The 23693-nt window shown below is 38.6% G+C and overlaps 2 protein-coding genes across 9 annotated transcripts in view; both read right to left on the reverse strand.

The window, feature by feature from the left end:
• The window catches only part of ncoa2 (nuclear receptor coactivator 2), a 63468-nt gene extending 51639 nt beyond the window's left edge, over positions 1 to 11829 (reverse strand). For 4 of the 8 annotated variants that reach the window (XM_041968292.1, XM_041968296.1, XM_041968298.1 and 1 more), the window contains exon 1: positions 11059 to 11254. The gene's annotated coding sequence lies outside the window, so the exon portion shown is untranslated. Of the gene's footprint in view, positions 1 to 11058; positions 11257 to 11311; positions 11330 to 11782 lie in introns of those variants that run through there. The other 4 variants (XM_041968293.1, XM_041968295.1, XM_041968299.1 and 1 more) reach the window with 4 other exon arrangements.
• Positions 11830 to 12869: 1040 nt separating this feature from the next.
• Positions 12870 to 20815, reverse strand: tram1 (translocation associated membrane protein 1). Its single transcript, XM_041968303.1, has 11 exons — positions 20549 to 20815; positions 18160 to 18223; positions 17143 to 17264; positions 16946 to 17062; positions 16797 to 16855; positions 16613 to 16697; positions 16338 to 16408; positions 16111 to 16215; positions 15881 to 16024; positions 14474 to 14625; positions 12870 to 14309 (listed from the first exon to the last, which is right to left on the reverse strand). The coding sequence occupies exons 1-11, from the start codon at positions 20669 to 20671 to the stop codon at positions 14239 to 14241; spliced, it is 1113 nt and encodes a 370-aa protein (XP_041824237.1). The 5' UTR covers positions 20672 to 20815; the 3' UTR covers positions 12870 to 14238.
• Between the last annotated feature and the right edge of the window lie 2878 nt (positions 20816 to 23693).

The following is a 23693-nucleotide window of genomic DNA, read 5'->3' on the forward strand; positions in this document are numbered from 1 at the left end:
ATTCTGATGGTCGATTAGTCACCGGCTATTAAAACGACTAGTCGACCAATCGGATTATGTATCTCATGATTAATATATATGGATCTTTTTTCACTTTCAGCTTTGAAATCTTGCATGAGGTTGTGAAGCAAGTCCGACGTGCCTTCTCTTTAAATGTTCGAGCATTGCAGACGTACTTCCGTGGTACACAAGGTCCGCTTCACAAATCTCACATGTATTTAATTTATTTTGTAAGTTTAATGTGAAGTTATCCCAGACTTTTAACGTTCTCCGCCGCGGTTTTCCTCCCTGGTCCGCATATTTTTTTCCTGGCGGACTTTATTGCGCATGTGCAACGCTCAGCAGAGATCAAAAAAGAAGACGATGTCTCACTCTATATTTTTTCCCCTCTTTGCGCATGTGCATTGTGCAACTTTCAGCAGAGATAGGATTAGAAGACGATGTCTTACTCTGTAGTTTTTTTTTTGTTTGTTTTGTTTTTTTTTTTGCCGACAATAGTTGACGGCTAAATTCGTTGTCGACTATTTTTATTGTCGACTATTGTCGACAATGTCGACTAATCGTTGCAGCCCTAGTACCTAACATCAAAACTGAGCAAATGGGGTGCAGAGCCAGAGTTTCTTTTAGCCAACTTGTTTATTAATTAGCAATGATCCCCTCATTTTCCCTTTTCGTCATATTGTATATTAGGGCTGGGCGATCATATGATCACGCTTAATGATCGCAATAAATTTTTGGTCAATCATGGTGATCAGCTGTGAGCCTATTTACTCAAACATGGCGGAATTGTGCATGACAAAAGCCAATCAGTCAACCTTTTCCTGATCCACTTCCATTTGTAAGTTGCTAGAGAGGATGAAGTTAGGCAAGCAGAATAACCAAACATGGAGCTGATGGCAGCTAAATAGCTGTCATGACATCAGAGTTATCCTCTGAAGATGACATTATTGTTAAGAAGAAAAGTTATGGCTATCCATACATATAAAGCTATGGTATGGATATCTCCAAAGAGAGTGGATCAAATTAAGCTGATATGCAAGGTTTGATGCTGATTGGTGCCCTCAAAAACCAGCAACACAACAAATCTGTTTAATCATTTAAAATGAGCACAGTCTGTACAGCCTGCCAGTTTTGGTGCAAAGTAGACCTAGCAGTCTAGCCGCTGCTAGCGGTGCAGCCACACAACCAAAACAGCAGTCAATGGCATCATCGTTTGCAGCCATTAAGCTGGACGAGCAGCATTCAAAGAGAAGCAAATGTTTTGCTTGGGTTTGAATTACAACAGAGTTTTCGGGAGAGCCTTTATTTTCAGGCGTGTGCCTTCACAAGTTTCGTGCACGCGCAAACTCATGCATATATTAGTGCACGGTAGCATGGTCAAAAATATGGTTACTGCCCAAAACATTCTGCTACTAACTACTGCATGCAGTAGTAGATGCAAATTGGGCATTATCTCTGTGAGAAGCTGATTTTGAGCAACTAGCTGCCTTGTCACAGTGGTGAACTGAATCCATAAAAAACCCTTTATCCCTGTTATTTATGAAAATTCTGATAGTTTTCAAGCCATACATTTAGAATAGTCCACATCAGGAATTCAGAAACAAAGTTATGCTTCAACTGGTGATATTTGAAATAGGATCCAAGTTTGAGCTGTTCTCTGCAAGAATACTTTTATTTGGAGATGCATCTGCTTCCTCACATCAGTGAACAAAAAACACCATCATTCTTATTTATTAAGATTCTGATAGTGAATTTATTTATTTTGCTTTGTTATTTACTTAGTAGGTTAGTAAAATGTTGAACTACTCTTTAGTTTCTTTAGTTTTCAGTACAGATGCTTTCAAACTGGCAGTAATAAAAAAAAATGTGATGAAAAACCGAGATTGGACAAAATGAAAAAATATATTTTTATAATTATTTGTTGCCATATCGCCCTGCCCTACTGTATACCCCAGCACATATAATGATATTATGAATTTTTTTTTTTTTTTATTGCCAGGCTCTAATTTGAACTACTTAGCTGTGCTGGCTCAATGTGTCTCACCAGGTAATCTGCAAAGTGGATGAATGAGGTTTTTACTTTCCAGAGAGTTGTCCTAAATCCAAGGTGGTTTCTGGATTAGCAAACTCACTAAGCAACAGCAATAAATGTCAAATAATAAGATAGCAACACAAGGTTTCCTTTAGGATTGTTTTAAACTTTGGGGGGAGGGCTTTGCAACCCATCTGATTCTGAAGAGCTTTTGGTTCTGCTGCACAGAACCTAAAGCTCTCATGCCACACTCTCCTGCTTGGCCCCTCTACTTTTCCGAATTAATTGGACAAAAACAAACTTTTTTCTTGTTCTTGCGGCCTCAATAAGTTCTCACTTCTTGTGGAGTATGTAACCCTTTAAAATGAAGTTATTTGCAGAGCAGCGTCCCACTTTCTGAGTACAATTTCACATCTTATTATAGTCGGAAAATGTTCGCAAATATAGACTGTTTATACTGTATGAATGGATCCATATAATTTACATTTGTAACATCTTAAAAAAATCTGAATTCTAAAGGCACTGTGGCTTTTATTTTGCCGTAACGCGTCACGATCACTGACATGTAGTGGAAACCCTGCAACATGTTTTTACAACCACAAAAGTGAGCAACATCTGATGAAAATGAAATACTTTTAGAACAGTAATGCCATTATCAATTATTTCGATTAGTATTTGCCATTTCCAGGCATGTCCTGTACTGGTTTTGTAATTGTTTGACAAAGTTAATGCTTTCCAAAAATGGTTTGACCCATTAACACCTGATGCAACTGGTGAGTACCAGTTCTCAATTGTAAAGGGCACCTCGAGTCTTATTGTGTTATTAAGATGACTCAATAATAACTATCACATCACATATTGATTGCCTAACACTGGCCATGCAAACTAAAAAGACTTATTGAAGGAAAGCATTTGGCTAAATACTACATGGGAATATGTCAGTCTACACTGACTAGCTCTAATAAATTAGCTTTTTTTTTCTTGGGAACTCTTACGTGGCCAATTTGGATCATTTCCAGAAAGCACACAATGTCAGCAAAACTTTAAAAAAAAATCTGTACAGGGTGATGTTTACAAGACAAGACCTATTCTGGCACAGACAGATGGGATGGTTGATTTGAGGTCAGCTAATAACGCAATGACAACACGCCTTGAAGCAAAAATGGAGTTAATACCCCCTGCTTCACCTCTTCGATGTCAAAGCCTTCTCAGCTTTCCATCAACCATCTCTGCCTCACTTAAGATGTCTCTCCTCTGCTGCTTCCCCCTCCGCTCTCCATCTCTCTCTTTCTCTGAGCTGTAAAAACCTGGCCATTACCCCACAGCTCATCCCTCACGCCCACCCAGGACCTGTCACACTGCTGTTTCCATGACGACGCAAACGCAGAGGCAGCAGGGTGAGATGCCCAGAGAGACAAGGCAAACAGATAACAGGGGGAAGGGTGCGCCGTGTCAAGAATATGCTGTGGACCTTATAGAGCGAGTGATTGCCAGATAATACAATGTGGTCCGATCTGTTACATCTAAACTAGAACAGAAGCCACGTGTTTTGCGTTTGTTTTACCCTGGATTACGGCACAGCCCATATCTATCTTCTAGTTTGGGCTTGAACTTTAAATGTCATCTGTAGTTCCACTCAGATTGTCTAACTAGTCTGGTCAGCAAAGATTTTATGAAAAGCAAAGCTACAAACATAAAATTGAAGAACTTCTTGCTGCTGGGTGCTCTTATCTCACACTAGCAGGGAGCAGGTAGGATGTTTGCAAAGAAAAGTGTTGTTATTGTAAAACAGTAACAAGGTGCAAGGTATTTGTCTAGACAAACAGGTCGTGTTTAAAGTCCTTCCAACACAAGTATGTTTTAAATTATTATACAAACTAAAACAGCTCATTGGATTTTTAACATGGAATGTATTCATCCTCTTTGGCTTTAATACAGGTTGGAAACATTTTGAATGGACACTTTTAAAGGGATGTTTGAATTGCATATTAGGAATTTTAAAAACATTCAATGAGCTTTCATTGAGGTATACCCCATAAAGCATAAAAATGTATTCAATTTTACGGTTAAAGTGTGGCTGCGCTACCTAAACCTCATTACTGAACTAATATTGCTACGACAGGGAGGGCGATGCATTATAATTAGAAGCGGATGTAACAGAACAAAGGTCAAACGATTACTGTATCACTCAGGTGACGCAACAATTTGGCCTATCATGGGGCAAAAGTCATTGCAAGTTTCTTGCTAAGAAGGTATTGAAACAGTTTGGTTAATGAAACGGTGAGCATGTATTTAAGAAGCAGTAGGAAGCAAAAAGCAGCATCAGTAAAAAAAGATGTGAGAAATAAGTTTTTAGAGTTAAATACAGCCAAAAGTATATATATAAAAAAAAAGAAGTTCAAGTATTCAAATCATGGGACATTATGGGCATTACTATGTCCTACACCTGTTGCTGTAGCTGCAGTTTATAATTTGCTCAGCCAGAGAATTACTGTCAGGAAACACCCGTTGCACTGACGGTGCCAAGTTAGTGTGAGAGAAAACCACCACACAGTTATCCCTTGTATAAACATCCACATACTTCCATACTAGCTAGCACAAATTCTGTCATCAGCACACAGAAATTCTTGTACACATAGAAGGTCAGGATTCTTTTCTTATATAATTATTTTTTCAGTCAATACCATTCTAAAATAAGTAATGTGTTGAAGCAAAACACAAACAACAGAAGCCACATGCTGCAGGAATGCAGGCTTGCATCTGAACACGACTGCATTCTTTGTAACTTGTACAGAGGGTATGTCTTTATCCTAATAAACTCTTAGAATGAACAGAATAGCTCAAGAAAACATTTTTTGCTTAGAACAAGGTTGAAAAAAATCGATCTGCTTTTATCAGCAGACAGAAAGACTTGTTGAATGCAAGCTTTGCTTCTCTGCAAATTACTAAATCAATAACTTCAGGCAATAAGAGTTAAAATGTTCAGTCTGGCAAGAGATGTTATTTTTTCACTTAAAGCACATATGCTCACAGGTTAAATGAATAAACATTATTAATAATAATAATAATAATAATAGCATTGTTACCTCTAATCCCCACACATACCTACACATTCTTCTGAAGACACATTTACACCACAAACAGCTCCAGTCATGCACAGAAGCATCACATACAGACAGGTGACAAATTCATGGGAGGAAAAAAAAATAATAATAAAAAAACAGTCCTGCCAGGGTACTGGGTTACTGTATGATGCAAGAACAACTGCAATACACCTTTGGAGCTCTAATGGAGAGATCAAGCACCCTTCTTCCATAGAATATTTCTCCATTTGACACTAGAATGCTGGTGGTGGTATTCAACACAGTGATCAAAACTCTTACAGGGCCTTGAGATCTGGTAACTACGAGGGCTACAAAAGTCACACTAATATTTAGTTGGACCCCATTTAGCTTTGATTGTGCTCTTCATTTGCTGTGGCATCATTTTGATAAGCTTTTGCAATATCGCAACATTTATTTCCATCCAGAGTTTTTCATTTTTCACCAAGATCTTGAATGATGGGAGGATCTTCTCTAGCACATCCAAAAGATTCTCAGTGTGGTTAAGGTCTGGACTCTGTGGTCCATGTGTGAAAATAATGTCTCATTCACAATTTGAGCCCAATGATTCCTGCCATTGTCATCTTGGAATATGCCTGTGCCATCAAGGAAGAAGAAAAAAAAGTCTACTGATGGCATGACCTGGTCATTCTGTACGTTTAGGTAATATATGCATCACCTCTTTGGCCAATAACTTCGCAACAGGGTAAATGTGGACTCATCAGACCACATGACTGTCTTCCATTGCTCCAGAGCCCAATCTTTGTTTCCTAGCCTTTTTTTCCCCAATTAGCCTCCCTGATAAATGGTTTTCTTAAGGCTACAAAGTTGTTTATTCACCGTTCCTTGAATTCCCTTCACATTTGGCATGTGGAAATACTCTTACTTTCACTGTCAGACATAGCAGTAATAGTATGATTTGATTTCACCAAATATTTCAGTGACTTCAGATCAAGATCATTCAAGATTTCTTTTTTTTCTTTTACCTGATCACATTTCTTCCTGGAAGATGATGGTTCCTTACTATCCTTCTAGTTTTGAATAATGTGCTGGACAATTCTTAACTGAATTAAAAGTAGTTTAAGCATCTCCGCAGCCATTTTCTTTGCTTGATGCATTTAAATTTGATCCTTCTGATGCAGATTAAAATCTTTCCCACTCTCGCAGGGTGTGTTGTTTAAGAAATGAGATGCTACTAACTGCATCAGTTAAAGATCTTGTTGCCTGGCGAAACATAATGATCTATACAATAACTGGTCTGTACTTTATAATTATCTAATGTCAGACTCCTACCTATTTGCTTAGTTAAATCCAGGTGGTGACTTTTTTTTTTTTTTTTTTTGGAAAGGCACTGTGTAAGCTACAAAATTTTCCTATTCAAACTATTCAGTGTGTCCTTGTTCTCTAAAGATGGGGGCACCATCATTCCAGAAAACAAGCATTCCCTTGAGCACAAAAATGATTCATCATAGGATTAATAATCACTCAGAACAATTTTTAATTTTTTTTTTTTCTAAACTTGTCCTGCCCAGCATCATCGCAGGATGATGATCTGGTTGCTGTGTTCTACCAATCAAATTTGCTTTGCCAAACGGAGCTTTATGGATGTAAAGCTCCTCTTGATAATCAGATTTTTTTAATTTAAATTCTTAGTCATTTTGAGTTACAGAATTGCCATTATATTGCTGAACCTGACTGGAGGGGACAGAAAAAAGAGAAGTATGAACAGAAATGAAAAGGATGATTGTTTTAACATGCCAATAAGAACAGAAGAGAAACTCCAGGGCTGCTATTCCTAAAGATTCTGAGAATCCTCTCAGAGAGCTCCTAACTTAGCCTAAGAATTCCTAGCAAGGAGTCTTAGCTTAGCAGTGATTCCAGAACACTGTCAGAGAACTCTGAGCAAGGAATGGACAGAAAGTCCTATCTTAGTGAGGAGGTGTGGTTGACCTCGTTGCTAGGTATGACTCATCAATTCAAAAGCTGTGATTGGTGGAGCCTAAATGCTAGGCACACGTTTGGTGAAAATGGGCAAATCAATAAACTCAATCATAAAATCTAATCTATATGAAAACAGTAATTATAAATAATATTTTACATAAAAGAAAATCTGTTATATAAATGGTAAGCTATACTTTAAAATTATCCTACAGGAAATGCAGAAACTCAGACCCACTTGCAGAGTATTCACACACTGATAGTTCATTTATTTGTCATGCTAGTCATAGTTGCACTTTCAACTTTGAACATTTCAACTCCATTTTATATTAATGAGGGTAAAATGGCTCAGCTTCCATCAATGTCTGTGATTGGTGACCGGCCTATAAGAAGCGGGTTGGTTGGCATTCTGATCTACCACAAACCAGTCAACAACGATGGAGAAGAAAAGAACAAGGAAACCCAGCTGGACAGAGGAACAGTGTTTGCTCCTGGCTCAATTGGTCAATGAGCATCAAAATGTTTTGTGAGGTATATTTCATGAAAAACCACAAACATGATTCCTGCACAATCCAATCTGTAACGTTTAATTAATTCACTGTCATCCAGTGTTTGGAGAATATCTCTCCTGCCTCTTCTGCCCGCCATTTTGTCCTCTGCTTAGAGAACTCCTAAGCATCTTAAAAGTCCTCTTCCCTGCTCTTAACAGTCCTCACCTTAGAAGCTCTTTCAAGAGTCAAGATTCTTGCGGAATAGTTTTTATCTTTACTGGGATCTACTCTTCACTTTTAAGGGAAATTCTAAGAAAACATCATGATTCTCAGAATTTTCTTAGAATTTGGCTCTTAGGAGCAACTCTTTACACTAAGAATCGTTAGGAATACAGCCCCTGCTCACTTCATGTCTTAATCATCACATTTACAAAAACAACCAAAAATATAGTATATTTACACAGCTAAGCGTATTGACATTTACCATTTGTGTGACAAAAACCGAGGGTTTAAAATGCATTTAAACATGTTGGCCAGAGTGAAATCGTACTAAAATTGAATATCTCAAGGTCGGACTAAAGCATCCATGATATGAGATTGACAATTAACGTATTTCTGCATGTAAATCTTCAACTGGGCTCAAACTGGCTGAGGTGCTTTGAGCATGCACCACAGTCCTCATCTTATGCTTTGTGATCCAGAAGCATCAAAACAAGAAGAGCCAGTAACAACAGAAAAATAAACCACATTGTGTACAGCACATACAAAACGTATAGAGCCATAAAGCTGTCCAATTCACCACTCTGCTTAATGGAGTCTGGCATAATTCTCTCTCTCTCTCTCATATATATATATATATATATATATATATATATATATATATATATATATATATATATAGGCAGGACCCCAGGTGCAGGCTGTGCAAAGAGGCCCCTGATACAATCCAGCACCTCACAGCAGGGTGCAAGACACTAATTGGCAAAGAATACATGGAACGCCACAACCAAGTAGCTGCCATAGTGTACAGAAACATCTGTGCAGAATATGAAATGGAGACCCCTAGGTTACAATGGGAAATACCTCCAAATGTGATGGAGAATGAGAGGACTAAGATCCTTTAGGACTTCCAGATACAGACTGACAAAATGGTGGTGGCCAGCCAACCGGACACTGTGATCATGGATAAGCAGCAAAGTAAAGCCGTAGTGATCGACGTAGCCATCCCCAACAATGGAAATATCAGGAAAAAGGAACATGAGAAACTGGAGAAATACCAAGGACTCAAGTAAGAGCTGGAGAAAGCCTGGAAGATGAAGGCAACAGTAGTACCAGTGGTCACTGGAGCACTGGGGGCCATTTCCCCCACAATGAAGAAGTGGCTCCAACAGATACCTGGAGAAACATCGGACATCTCCACCCAGAAGATCACAGTCCTAGGAACAGCTAAGATACTGCGTAGGACCCTCATGCTTCCAGGACTCCAGTACAGGACCCGAGCTTGAGATGAACAACCATCCAGCCTACTCATTTTATTTTAGTTTTTTTACTGGTGCTGGTGGGACATGGACAGTAGTCCAATTACATAGCCTAATCAAGCTATAACTACAGCGCAACTTAGCTGTGCATATGTATATACCCTAATTTATCTACTAGGTAAGAGAAGGTTATCAATTTATATGCTCTGGCGAATGCCAAAGTGCTATTAATACATTTAAAAAAAAATAGACCTCATATTCACATTGTTTTTTCAAGCTTCTTCCAAGTTCACATTCCTTATAACTACTGGCAGCTACAAATTAAATCCATTGTATCACATTTTCAAGGAAGCAAGGAAGTCACAGCCAAACGGCAGCTTGACAGCACGTCATGTTAAATCTGGTATCAGTGATGTGACAAGCACCATGCACCATCAGGTGGGCAGAGCGGTGCAACAGAGGCTGCTCAGCTGGTTCCACGGGATGCGTTCCTCCAGCATTACCGACAGAAGTGCTGACACTCATTGAAATGACACAAGCTGTCTGCCTGTATAGTCCTGAATCAGTCAAGCATAAGGGCCCTTTAGAAGGAGAGCCCTGCACTCGAGACACAGGAACAACACAACACACAAGTGAAACCACAAAGCAGCATACCCCCACTTTGCATTAGTGCCTTACACTTTCAGGCATCTTTGCTATTTAGTTGAAGTTCCAACAAGGACTGCAAAATATTGTTTCAGGAGCAACATTGTGATGTCTGTATAGTTAACACTGTTGCCAGGGAAATTAAGTTAAACCAAGCATATTATATCACAACTTTTTCTGCAGCTTGATATAAAGACCAACTCCAATAGAAGCCATTTTTCCAGAAGAGTTGTTAACATAAAAATACACCGTTTGCTGAGGTTTCCAATTATAACTAAGCTGCATTTGTTTAATAACTTAAATTCAAATCTGAGACCTGCAAAGCCAAATATGAGTGCCACTGAATACAAAAAAGCCTTATCATTTAACAAGCAATGCTTCAACAAAAGTAAAAAGAGAACTGATTTTTATATGCAATCCTACAAAATCACCCGATAATTCAGACATTTGCTAAAAGCAAAACAAAAGTAGAAATCTGTACAGCATGCAACACTAGGTTCTACTCAATTTGTGTTCCAAATTACATCCATGTTTGCTTTATAGTTTATTTTTTAAAACTGCAGAAATTCTGCTGGCTTATCAAGGTTTTTACTGAGTACTTGTACATATAGACAACTTTTTGGATATTTACTCGCGTTTGAAGCGGTTTTAAGTATGAAAGTTGTCACGACAGGCTGGCTGCTAGTCTTAGTAGTACGTCGATAATACAGAGTGAAGACTGCCAAGCGCAACAAAAACATTACTTTAGCGGGGAAAGAAAAAAGAAAGAGAGGTCCTTACACCATATACAGGCTTTTCCTCTACCTACGTTACGTGGCACGGAGTAAGCGGTTTGGTTACTACCATAACAAACAACGTTAACAGCCCGCTCAAACACATGGTGTGGACCGTCTTGACTCACTCGTACTCTGCCAAAGAGCAAAACTAGCCTGCAGCTACACGGTTAGCATGCTAAGTACGTTCCTGCTAAACTGGCGAACTTCGTCCAGTGTTGTCGGTACGGTCACTCGCTAACTCAGCACAAAAAACAATGACACATGAAAGTATTGTGCACGCCACATTTGACTTTTTACCAAATATACGTGTCACCGTGCCCCCAACAAATACAAATGGCACATTAGCAATGCAATAACTCCTCTGCAAGCTCACGGTTTGCACCGTCTAAATGAGCTTGCTGCAGAAAACACTATTGACATAAACAGCGAGCTTAGTCAAGAAGCTAACGATTGCTAATAAGCTAACGCCGAAGCGAGAGCCTCTGCCAGACAGACACACAGCCGAGATTGAAGACCGCTCGCACTGAATCATGGATTTCACAACGAAAACATCACGTCTCGTTTCTACGTGGAGCACAAACGCGTGTGACTACTTACGATTTGATACTTTTGGCAGAGTCCGCGTAGTTAAATTCCGTTTACCCGAAGTAGCTCTGACCTTCGCAGTAGTGAAACAACATTTCTGCTGGCTAACTGTGCCGCCATGTTACTCCTGCTCTGCAAACCAATGCTGAGTGTTTATCTGGCTGGTAGCTGCTATCCTCCCCCACACCCAACCACATCACGGGGCTCCAGCAGTATCAACTCAGTTGCCGTCGTGGGGGATCGTAGCAATCCTACGGCGGTTTACCTGTTAGGATTACGGTACTTGCAGTTTGATTAATCAGCATCACAACGTTGACATTAACAGCAGCTGATGCTTACTTGGACTGACTATATAAAAAAGTCAATAATGTTTGTGGTTGGGAAAAAGGAACTATTAACCCACCACGCATAACTATGGTTTCTCAATAACAAAAACTACATTGTATACAGACTGTTATACCGAATATATCCAGAACAGTGGAAATATGGTTCACATAGTATTTAAATTTAGGCTCATAAACATTTATGTAGTCCAATATAATTATGGGTAGAGGTTTATGAGTTTTTTTAGACACATAGTAAAAAGTTCAGTTGTAGCTAATAATTTAAAGAAAATACAAAAATAGGATAAATAATCACAATAACAATCTAAGGGGACATACCATTATGACATTTATGCTATTTCAAGAAATACACAAACGATGTTGAAAAATAACCTCCAGCTAATGTCACAAACCTTAGAAATCTTTCAGATAAAAGTGTCCTACTTATTTATCTTGATTTACTGTCTGGTCAACTGGTCAACGAATTAAACGTGCAAGCAAGCCCCCCCACTTCTTTTATTTTCCAAGTAAAACATGTGCAACATCACCACCAAGTGGCTGAAAGCAACTTTTGACCAATCTTCGGGTCATGTCCTCAATATCCTGTAGGCTACATTTAAACAAAATAAAAAAAAATAAAAATAAAAATGTAGCTTGCCGACAAATGAATGCCAAAGGTGAATTTAAGCCCCAGAATTTCATTCTTGGTGTTGTTGAAAAGACAATGAAGATTCTCTTTCCTTATCTTTGGTTTTAATTTCTATAAGAAATGTTAAAACTTGGCTAACGTTTGCTGAACCCGGTGTATGAATGTGTAGCCACTAATTCTATACCATGGATCTATCTGGTCTTTGAGAGCAAATGTCTTGCAAGTTTTTGGATGTTTCCCCACTTCAGCACACCAAATTCAGATGAAATGGATCCAACAACTTATTTCAAACTTCTGTACAATGACCAACTCATTTGAGTCAGGTGTGTTGAAGGAGGAGAACACCCAAAAATCTGTGGGGGAGTGGTCCTCAGGGACAAAAGATCTCTGGTATACACATGAGCATTTCTGGGTACCTAGAGAAAATAAGCATAGAGATATTGTGCAATATGGGACTGTTATGTGCATGTGGCCCTTTTCGCGTTTGGTCACTTTCACTCAGCTGAACCTTCTGTTCACGTGACCATTTGCCTTCTGCTGATACTTCATTATTGGCTTATGTGTCACTGCTGTGTGGGTAATCTTTGATCTGTGGCTTTTGTTGTCCAGTGAAGTAACTCTGTACTATTTTTATGCTAAGTGTAGCAACTTTTTGTGTGATCCTCATGAGCAAAACTGGTGATCTAAGTGTGAGAATGTAAGCTACATGACTGCTTCAGCTTGCTGATAAAGATCCTTGTGTTTTGACTCATCAGTGATAAAGGTGGGTGGTGTTTCCCACCTTCCATTTAAGCCAACAAGGTTGCTACACAATAACATAAAACAAAGCATCATCCATAAATCTGAATAACAATTTTGTACCAGAACATTTTTCTTTTATTTTTTTTTACAGAGAAAAAGACCCTCAGGACAAGATGAGAAACCCACTACTGTGTGCTTAAAACTACTTTTATGTGTTTATTCGTTAGAACAAGTTGGTATTAACTGCACTCCATAGGTTTATGGGACAGTATGTAAGTAAAAGGCTTATGGTTAGCAACAGTCAATCTGACTCTTTTGGCACAATCAGTAGGGGGTTTGGGTGGGAGACTTAAAACAAAAGTTTTCATTCGCAATCCATGCTTTTACATGTCATTATCTTTTTTTTTTTTTAACCTAAAAGGTAATTTCAAGACCAAACAAATACAGTAAAACCATTCCACTTAGACACTGTAAAGAGGCCAGACTACACAAGACAGACATTCAGTCCTTCGCTAAAGGGATGTTTTGCCTGATATTTCCATCTCATACAAAGTTATAGAATTAAAAACTAAAGCACAAGGTGTCATTGACAGCATTATAGATACAACTGTATAAATTCTATAGAAATTCATGGCAAGAAATAAGTTCTGTGATATCAAAGCTGTTTTCAACTCCCAATAATCAAATGCTACATCATTTTTATGCATCTTCGCTGGCAGTTCTGAACAGTACTGAACTATGTATGTACTTGCAGCATGAAATCTTCCTGGTGGCTTTTATTTATGCTCAGCTTACCCATGAGCTGACTGAAAATGTTGTAATATACTTTACTTTCTATCAATAGATCTGCATCGACTTTGTGTCAGTGACATGAGCAAAAGCATCTTTTAAGAATGGACATTGTAAGACTTTACACAACACCCACTCATGGAAAGATACAAACATTACAAAGAAAAGTTAACTCTACATTATGTCTGGAAAAATCCTTCAAGAGAAGGACAGGAGGCAGCAGCAAAGAGGAGGAGCAGAGCTTACTGTTATAAATAAAAGGAAAATAAATGGAATAGATGCTGTTTCAAAGCGTCAGATGACCTGATGTGGGAGAAAAAACACTGATGTGATCATTTCTGAAATCTAAAAATTACACTCTGTACAAAACAATCTGTAGCAATAGGCACTTCTTAAATAAGTTTTTTTTTTCTTTATATCAGTTTATTTCTGCATTTGTTTTCGTTTCATTCATAATGGAACGGTAAGGTAGAGATTGGGAATTGAAGGTGTGCTGGACGACTGGCGGCAAGCAAAGCTAAACGGCTCTTGGAAGTCCAGCCAGGATGTCAGTCCTGCGTGAGAGGTGGAAACGCATCAAGGTCAAGGAGCTGGACACAGCCTCGAAAGCCTGGGAGACATGTTTTTGTTTTTTTTGTTTTTTTAAGGTAAGGGGGGTATGGAAGGCTGAGGGGAATGTCTTTCATTTTTTTATGAAGACTTCTCTTTTCTTGCTCTTGGTGAATCAGCTCCATGGGAGTTCATTCCATTTACACCATTGGCTAAAAAACAGAAAAAACAAAGAAAAAAATCCAATTTAACGCCACTTAAAGAAGAAGTATTTAGTTTATTATGATACATTTCAATTTCAAAATAAAATTTTTGTCTATTTTATTGTGGTTTATGTTTTTTTTCCCCAGTTTTCTGTTTGGGAAACTGATCTTACCTTTGTCTTTCTTTGATTTGCTCTTAGGAGGAGCTTGTTTCTTTTTCATGGTCTGAGCCTGGGCATGCTCTCTCCATCGGCGCAACTGAAAGTTGATAAACTTCCACATCATGAAGGCCTGTGTGAAGCAGATGGCAGCCAGGACAGTTACCCTGGTAGACAGAAAGGGACTATTAACATTTCAAAGAGGTTCAAAAAAAGAGTTGTGCAAAATCAACAAGCATTTTAAGTTCCTAATTCTCTTGCATCCTACTCTGATGTACTAGATTCAGTGAAAACAATGGTGATTTAGAGAAGAATTCCTCTGTTTGCCACAAGATGCGATGTGGTTGTCTTTCATTACCAATTCACTGAAGCTGGCTCACTTCCTCTTTCTCTATGATCATTAAACACCTGAACTGCATGCATCAGTCTTTTTAAGTGAGTGAAATGAACCTCAAGACATATTTTTCAAAAACGTATTTCTTCCTGCACGTTTCTACACTATAGGTTACTGAAGAGGAGGACCCGGCCCATTCTTTACATCTTTTTTTAATAACAAACTTTGAATGAAAGTCTTTAAAGTTTGTTACCCCCACTGCTTTGAATACACTGCAGAAATCACCTGAATCTAAAGCAAATGTGTCCAAATTTAAATATGTTAAAAGCAGATACATGGGGTTGTAATTTGTTGTGTTTGACCACATCTGTCTCTATTTAGCCTTTTATGACTGGTCTTCAATTTTATGACATCTTTGTGTCTTAAACTTGTGTTATTTTAACTTATGTTGTTCTATGTAGTATCTTGATGGATTGCTTGTTAACTAGAACGTTTCTTTGAAACCCTTTTGGTGCTACTTCAGGAAAGATCTATACCTTGTGATTTTAATTTGTTCCCATTGGAATGGAAAAATACAAGGAAACTTAAAAGACACTTAAAATGCGTCTTTCACATTATTGAGTAATGGTGAATAAAAATTGAAAGATGTAGAGTTAACCTGCATTTCTACAGGAATTTCTTGGAATCTATGATTGGCAGGTCTTGTCAGCATGGAGGTGCTGATGCATGCTTTTTTTCTAGAACAGATTACTGTAATGTCCTGCTCTCTGGTCTTCCCAAAAAGTCTATTTCAAACTTACAATTACTTCAGAACTTGGCGGCACGAGGGGGGGCAACTGTTTTGTTTATGTGTATGCATGTGTGTGCATGTGACTGTGTGTGTGAAAGAGTATAATTAAATTTTTTTCTTTTTTTAAATTGCTATGTTATCTGTTTTGTTGTGTAAGGGCTTGTATTTTTCTTAATATGCACCATTTGCTTTATTTTAAATCATGTAAAGCCCTTTGTGTTGCCTTCGGCATGAAAAGCACTTTATAAATAAAGTTTGATTTAATTGAGGTCTTTGCTTTTTGCTCATATTCGCTTACCGAACAAAGGGAACATTAAAGTTCCCAGCAGCCAAATCAAACCCTTGATTCTCAGTTGTGGAGAGGCCAAAGCCCACGGTGAGGACAGACAAGGACAGGGTGAGCAACCGCCCAAGGACAAACAAGACAGCCCATATGGTAAAACTGTCAGACAAAAACAAGAAGCATTGTTATGGCAAAGTCGAGACTTTTTCAATCAGGAATCATTAATGCTGAAAATCAGAACACACCCCATTTGTCTGTTCTCGTTGCTGAAGTAGATGAGGCGGGAAAAGTGGAACAGGAGCTCGACAAAGTAGTGCAACACCAGCAGGACCAAACCCAGACGATTCAGACTGAAAGACACAAGGTGGCATCTTTAGAGACACACTAACTTTCTCCTAAAGGGAAATATACAAACACAAGCCCCACAAAATTACACACTTAATTTTAGGCTTTCTTAAGTGGCAGCTCTTACTTCAGAATGTAGGCGCCAGCGATGTGTCCCAGGTACAGGAAGATGTACACAAGCTGGCGTGGAATATCCTCCTAAACAGTAAACACAAAGGACAGGAGGCCAAGAATTGTCAAATATTTACACCAGCGTGGCTCTACACTTTAAAGCAGACGAAAATTATGATTTGAAACAATGCCACATGGCCAAGGAAGTCAAACAGGAAAAAAAACAGAAGGGCTGAAGAGACGTCATCAAGACACGAACGGTCCACCACACACACTCAAACATACACTTACTTTCTTTGTTTTTTGGAAATACAGTTCTGGAAGTGCATGTAGCCAATAGCCCAGCTGACAGATGTAGTAGAATTTCATCTGGAATCTAAAGGAAACAAAACATGAAACTATTTGAAGAACCTGCGTGCCAGATTTCTACTCCGTTTATCCATAAACAGAACAAATTCCACACATAACAACTTACAGCATCTGTGTATGAGGATAATTCTCCCACAGGCTGACCGGACTGGACAGGAGGTTTTCCTAAAGACAAATCAAGTCTTTTTAAACTTCTTTTCTTGGGCTTAAAAACACAATTAAACAAAAACAAAAGCATCTAACTTCTGGACATACAGAAAGCAGGATGCTTGTGCCCCAACCGAAGGAGAATAAGTAGAAAGCGCTCAGCTGACCCGACTCATTAAACTTGCTGTGCTTGGTTTTGGAGAAGTGCTTCTTCCTGTTGAGTTTCTGCAAAGATGAACAACAATAAAAAAATGCAGAATTGTTCAAAGATTTTTAAAGTCTCTTATGGAGTGAAATTCACTTACATCCAGCACATACTCCTGGATGATGGCATGCATGATGATGGCCACCAGCATGTAGAAGAAAATAGTAGCCAAGTCCTTGATGCCATGGTGGAATTTGTTCCCAGCCGTCTCCTCTGGGGCTTCTGTACCACACACACAAGTCATCAAATCTGCTTTTATCTGACAGTAGATGCTTGTATATTACAAATATGTCTGGTCTTCACATGACATTTTATTTAATTCATGAAAGTGAGTGGCAAGTTCAACAACATAAAATCCTGTTTGGATTACTTAACTGTGCAGTATTACACCACAGCAATATGTAACTGTCACACTAAGACGGTCCTAGTAAAGTTTAAAATTTTCTGTCCGCCCTCCAACACTGTCAAAAATGTGCAATAGATGCACACAGCTCTAGACTAACTGTTTTACAAAAGCATGAGTTGTTCTTCTGTTGCTCATCCTTTATAAAACCACATAAAGATATCACTCCAGTTGTTTGCCAACGTCAGCGCTGACAAAGTAAAATACAAAAGCATAATTGAATTCTCTTTCTCTGTAGAGAGATGGTACAATGCATTTATTTACTATTTTAGATACAAGCTGTAAATAAGTTACAGAGGTGCATATGCAGTAAAGTTTCACAGATAAGAACTGAATCACCAGCCTGCAAACTTTCAGTCTGCAACACAGTTCTTCTAAATCCTGAGGTTACGAGTTCTTTAGACAGAATTGAAAGCTGCCCCAAAAAAATTGTTAACCTTGAAACATGGAGGACTTTGACTTGCGAGGCCTATATTGCACCTCAGCCCAAATTCGCCCGGCACAACCTTGCCACAAGAGAACTTTTATGAATCAGACAGACCAAATTTAGCTCCACAGGAAAGAGGCGACAGGGGGGGGGGGCTCTCTCAAATGGGTTTGTGTAAGGCCACACATGTACCGCTCCAGAATCCAAATGAGAAGTTTCCAGTAAGAAAAAGGTCGCACATCATCTGAAAACACCTGTGTTCACATCATTGCCAGTATTTCACTCACCATTTGTTGAGGTGGTCACATTGTACTGGACAGTAATGAATAATACTGCAAACTTTGAGGTGACCTGTGGATTGATTGGGGGGAAAAAAAGTATTAGCAACTGAAGAATGCCATCAGTTGTGCAAACCTGGACCAGATAACCAGAACTTTGCACTTTACTACAAATTTGACAACTAAACATTTTGATTGTGGTGGGTGGTGGTGCGTGTGCAAACCTGGAAAGGAATGGCACATGTAAATTTGGTTCCGTGCCCACATGTGACTCATATCAATTTTTTTAAATTACAGTCTGAATGATACAAATCTGATTTTTTTTAAATTCGACCTATATCATGTGGTCCTATGGGAATTGTCTCAAAGCGACAAACGTCACATGTCCGTGAGCTTCCAGAGATTTGTATTTTCTGAACCGTTCATACGTGTAAACACTGATACCATAAACGTGGTAGCTTGTGATGCCCAGCGGTGAGGTTGGAGGTTGTAAGGATCTAAGTTATTGAATGTAGACAGTTTGGCCAAATACCGATCCCGGGCCTCCTTGATAAGCTTGTCCCTGTACGGTATCCTATCATCATTCTTCTTTTTCGCTATACTGGTGACTAAGTAAATGGTTTTAAAACGTACAACTAACTAAAATACTGCTCGTTGTGCTGCTTGTTTATATCCGCGATGCAACCAACATGGCGCTCGGGGGGGGGCGTGTCGGCTAGTTATGTCATGTGTCTACGGGATTGCAGAAATATTGACTAAATTCATTCATTAATTGGGCATAATTTTGTTGGTTTCGACTGTGTAAGTACTTCCGAAATGATACATAAACACGGGAAGCATCCAATTTTACTTTCATAAACACTGCAGACTGCGTGACGTCGTGTTTTCCACTGCGCATGCGTGTCACTTTAAGGCCACGTACCGTTCACACTTGCGTGATGGTCACAAATGATAATGCGAAAGACCACGCAAAATAAAATAAATAAATGTCGGTAATAAAATCGATTTGAGAATTAAGACCTTCAGTGTAAACGTAGACTTCTTTAAAGAGTTTAGCTTTCAGAAAATGCTAAACGAATTATTACAACTAAAGTGGCCAGCTAATGTAAAGCTAAATTTGGTAATCCAAACAGCTCAACAGTTGTTTACTTAGGATGATCCTGCATTGTATAGCCCCCTCCAGACCACTCCTCTGGTGCTGCTCTGGAATGTGACCCTAATTAACTTCTAGTCATTTTAATGTCGAAAATAACATTCTATTATTTCTATTTTATTCTATTATTATTATTATTAGTCCATTTATCTATTTGTTCATTTTTTGTGATTTTAATAATAGTTATTTGTGAAATGGCTTTTGTGGCTTAAAAAGATCCAACTATTAGCCAAAATAATAGCTGCAAGTTAGTCATAAGAGATGACCTCACGACTTGCGCGTGGGCGGCAAAATCGTATCAAATACAGCAACAATGGGATCACAGTCTGTTAAACTTGCAGCTGTAAAGCAATCGCAACTAATTTCAACACATTTTTGCAACTGTTCCCCACGAATAAAGCTCGCCGCAACCGCTGATTCTTCTCAGAAATCTTACTGTGGAAAAGAAAAACCGGAAGTAGCTTTAATTATTGTCGACTGGACACCAGTGGCGAAAAGATGAGACGCGTGTAGAGAAGAGAAATCACGATTTAAAGCAAACCAGACTACATAATCGAGGCTGCAAAGCTGTATTAGCATCATGATGGTCAAACCATCACATCTAGTTGAATTTCAAACGCAATTTAGCATAAAAGGGAACTTTCAGTTTTGGTGCAAGCGGGTTTCGCCGATGACAGCCAGCCCCCTCTCTCTCTCTCTCTCTCTCTGTGAATGCCACGTAACACATCTACGCATAAACCAGTCAAGACGAGTATTACAAAATATCCCAGCAGCATACATCAATGCAGTGTTTAAAACTTGCAACACAATTAGATTTTTTACAAATATGTTTGCGCATTGTAGAGGTTTTACCATTACTATTATTAATGTGGTGAAACGGCGGGCCCGGAGAACAGAAATTTGAAAAAAAAAAAAAAACATTTCAAGATGGGAAGCAGCCAGATGGAAAGTGAGCACCACTTCACACAGCTCTTTATCATACAGAAAACCTTGTTAGACAAACCGTTTGGCTGCACAATCTCGCGAAATAAAAGCAACCAAAAGGCCATTGAGGAAAGAAAACTTTCGATCACGGGAGGAAGTAGTGAGAAAAATAGATCAGACAGCCATGTCAGTTTCCAGGAGAACAAATGCGAAGTATTCGGCTTTCTGTCCACCACCGTTTGGTTCACAAAGCCAGCAGACCATTCCACCACCTCCCTCTCCACAATCCACCACTAAAATCCATTCAACATGTGGACTTACCTCAAACATCAGCCCGAGGAGGAACACCATAGCAACACAGGAAACAATATCTGCATGGTTCTGGATGACAAACTCATGACTAAACACCGGCGGGTTTTTGTTAGTCTTTTTTCGAATCCCCATGTCGAGACAGTTGGAGAGACTTTTGCCACCAGATGTGGTCTCTTTCTTTTCTTTTTTACCAGATAGTATGATATTCTGCTGCTCGGAGAGCTTTCGGCTTTCGACATGCACAGGGCCAGACTGCTATTGAATGGCGTGTCACTCGTCTGTTAATGGGAGGGTCCAGACAGAGAGCCGCTGCGCCTGACCAACGAGACTCTTTACGCACAGGAGAGACAACAGCTGGGGCTCTCTGTCGCTTCCTAGAGGTTTGGAGTGTAAGGAAAAGTAGATCAACTGTAACCACTGGCATCAAAATACATCAGCAAGAAAACTGAATGTAAAAAAAGCTATTGAAAGTAATTTTGAAAAGCTGCTTCAGATTTATAGTATACAAATGGGATAGACGTCAACAGTGGACAGTCCTACTTTGCTTTTACATACCAAATATTCACATTGTTAGTTTCAGGCAGCTTTCTGAAGGGATTTCAGTCCAACAAAATTCATTTGGCCACTTCAATTTGCTGAGGAGATTCAGCTGTCGTATTAATATCCGTGAAATAAAAGAAGTGGCACAAGTGGCATGATCAAACCTTGTGATGGAGCTTTTTCTTGTTGTATGGAAGGTTTCAAGTTCAGGAACCTGCTTACTCATTATGATTGTTAGGACAGAACTTGGTATCAGGGCCCTCATGGAAAGGTCAGAGTAAAAATCCACCATTAAGGAGAGATGAAGGACTGTCGATGAAGTATGTAGCAAAATCAGCTGGATAAGAGTGGGAAAATGCCAGCATTTCCTAACAACATGAAAGGGTATTAAGTCTAAGTTGTGTTTCCTTGACAATATGAAAAGACAACATGTCATCATTGGAAATGTACAAAAAGAAGAATTCTGAAGTCATGTGGTAAAGATTCAATCTGAAATATCTTCGTAGGTTTAAGGTTTCCCCGTGTGCTAACACAAGTTATGAATCAGTTCATGTGGTCTCAGTTTCATCAAGTCACAGTGTCCCACCTCGTATTATCTTATATCAGTGTTTACATTTAATAACTTTATTTTTTTTGTATCCTTTCCTGCTCGCATGGTGTCTGTTGCCATTTAAATCTGTGGGTTAATAGCTGGTGTCATAGTTTGTAAAGTGCCCTGATGATCTTGTACATAAAGATAGTCTGCAACTGATTAGTTAGTTTTATTTTATTATTTATTAGTCTTTTTTTATTAAATAAAAACAGTCAACACAAAGATAAATCTCAAACATTTGAATGAAAAGAAACAGAAAGAAGAAAACTCTTATATTGGCAAATCATTAATTAACCAAAAATACTGAGGCCTGAAACAGGAAGGATATTGAAAGGTGGTGGTAGCAATAATAATAAATAATAAATAATAACAATAATAATAAATAATAATAATAACAATCATCATCACCATCGTCACTAACAAGTCACACCTTTTTAATTTAAATTGTACATAAATGAGAAGTCACAAGATTAAACTTATTATTATACTTTTTATTATTACTTATGCTTATTAACTATCAACGCCATTGTCATGAAAATTTTTTAGAAAATGAAACTGAGCTTGTCTCAGAATTACTCTGAAAAGCTTCCTGTTATACAAGCTTCACATTCCCTGTCATTCATCTTCCTACCTGCGAGCAAAAACAGAAATAATTCTGGCATACTTGTCAAAACTGTTACCAATGATGAAAGCGCAACAAAAAAAACCTAAAATATTTGTATATATGTATATATATCTTGTTTGGTATAATTTATTAAAGCCGATGATTAAAACCTGTACAAACAAGACATGTTGACAGTTGAAAATTTCTACATTTAACCTCAGCTGCATGTGGAAGAACCAACAACCTTGCACCTCCTCCTCATGCTGGTCACTAGCTTGGTCACACACTGCTGTGGGATGTCATCTCATTCTTCAACCAGTACTTGTCGTAAGTCAGCATGTGTGGTTGTGTTGGTCATTCTGACACAAACAGCACACCCACACAGTGGGGTTAAACCGTTCCTCTTCTCCACTCCCAGTTTTCTGGAGGTCTTCTTGGATAAACCCCACTTTGTGGGGACGAGTGTCGTCATCTCAGAGGATGGATTTCTTTGCCAGAATTTATATCCTTTATATCCGACATTAGAGACCAAAAAGGTTAGAGACCACTGATTTATACACAAAGAATTGTTTAATCTTAAATCCTAACCCTAAAAAGTAATTAATGACCAATTTGTCCTATAACCTCAAGATACGGTCCTCTAAGAAAGATAGTGTTTCAGCTTTGCTTATAATACCTCAGGATAAATAACACACACACACACAATAAACAAGGGTTTAATGGAAACCCACAGCTCATTTTTGCCCAGGAATCCCTTTGTGGGTTAATCTGACCCTGAGATTATAAGAAAAGAACTAATCAATGGGAAGGTTTATCTACCTAAACTACCCATATTTTTTAAAAAAAAAAATTAAAAAACAGATTACCTAGGTCTAACTGTGTACTCTTTACTCGCTGATGTTGAGCCTGTCCTGATCATGTTAAGCTCCACTTCGGATTTGCATGAAGAGCTTTCTTAACTTATTTGAAGGCACATAAGGAAATTCATCACTGCAGGTCTAAAGTAAGATTTTGTTAGCGTCATAAAGGGAGTACTCAGACTCCATAACACCACTTACACAATAATGTCTTGCCAAAATGAGCATATATAACTTAATAAGAGGATCAATGCATTTCAGAACCCACATAGATTTACTTTTATTTAAAGAGTGTACAAGCACTGGGTTACAGATCTTAGGAACATATTAATGTATTCAGACATTTCCAGTAATCACTCAGCTTACAGGAATGCCATGATGTAAGGCATGAAGTCCGCCTTACTCACGCTGTCCAGGTCAGCTGAATGATTCTCGTGTACTCTGAGAACCTATGAGGGGAATTCCAGGCATTGCATCACTTGGTGGCTGGTGTTGAAGTCAGTCATATCTTTAAAGAGCTCGAGGATGCAAAATTGTGACAGGGGAAGTGGGGAAACATGA

Source organism: Melanotaenia boesemani, chromosome 18 (assembly GCF_017639745.1).
Source record: "Melanotaenia boesemani isolate fMelBoe1 chromosome 18, fMelBoe1.pri, whole genome shotgun sequence".
Lineage (NCBI taxonomy): Eukaryota > Metazoa > Chordata > Actinopteri > Atheriniformes > Melanotaeniidae > Melanotaenia > Melanotaenia boesemani.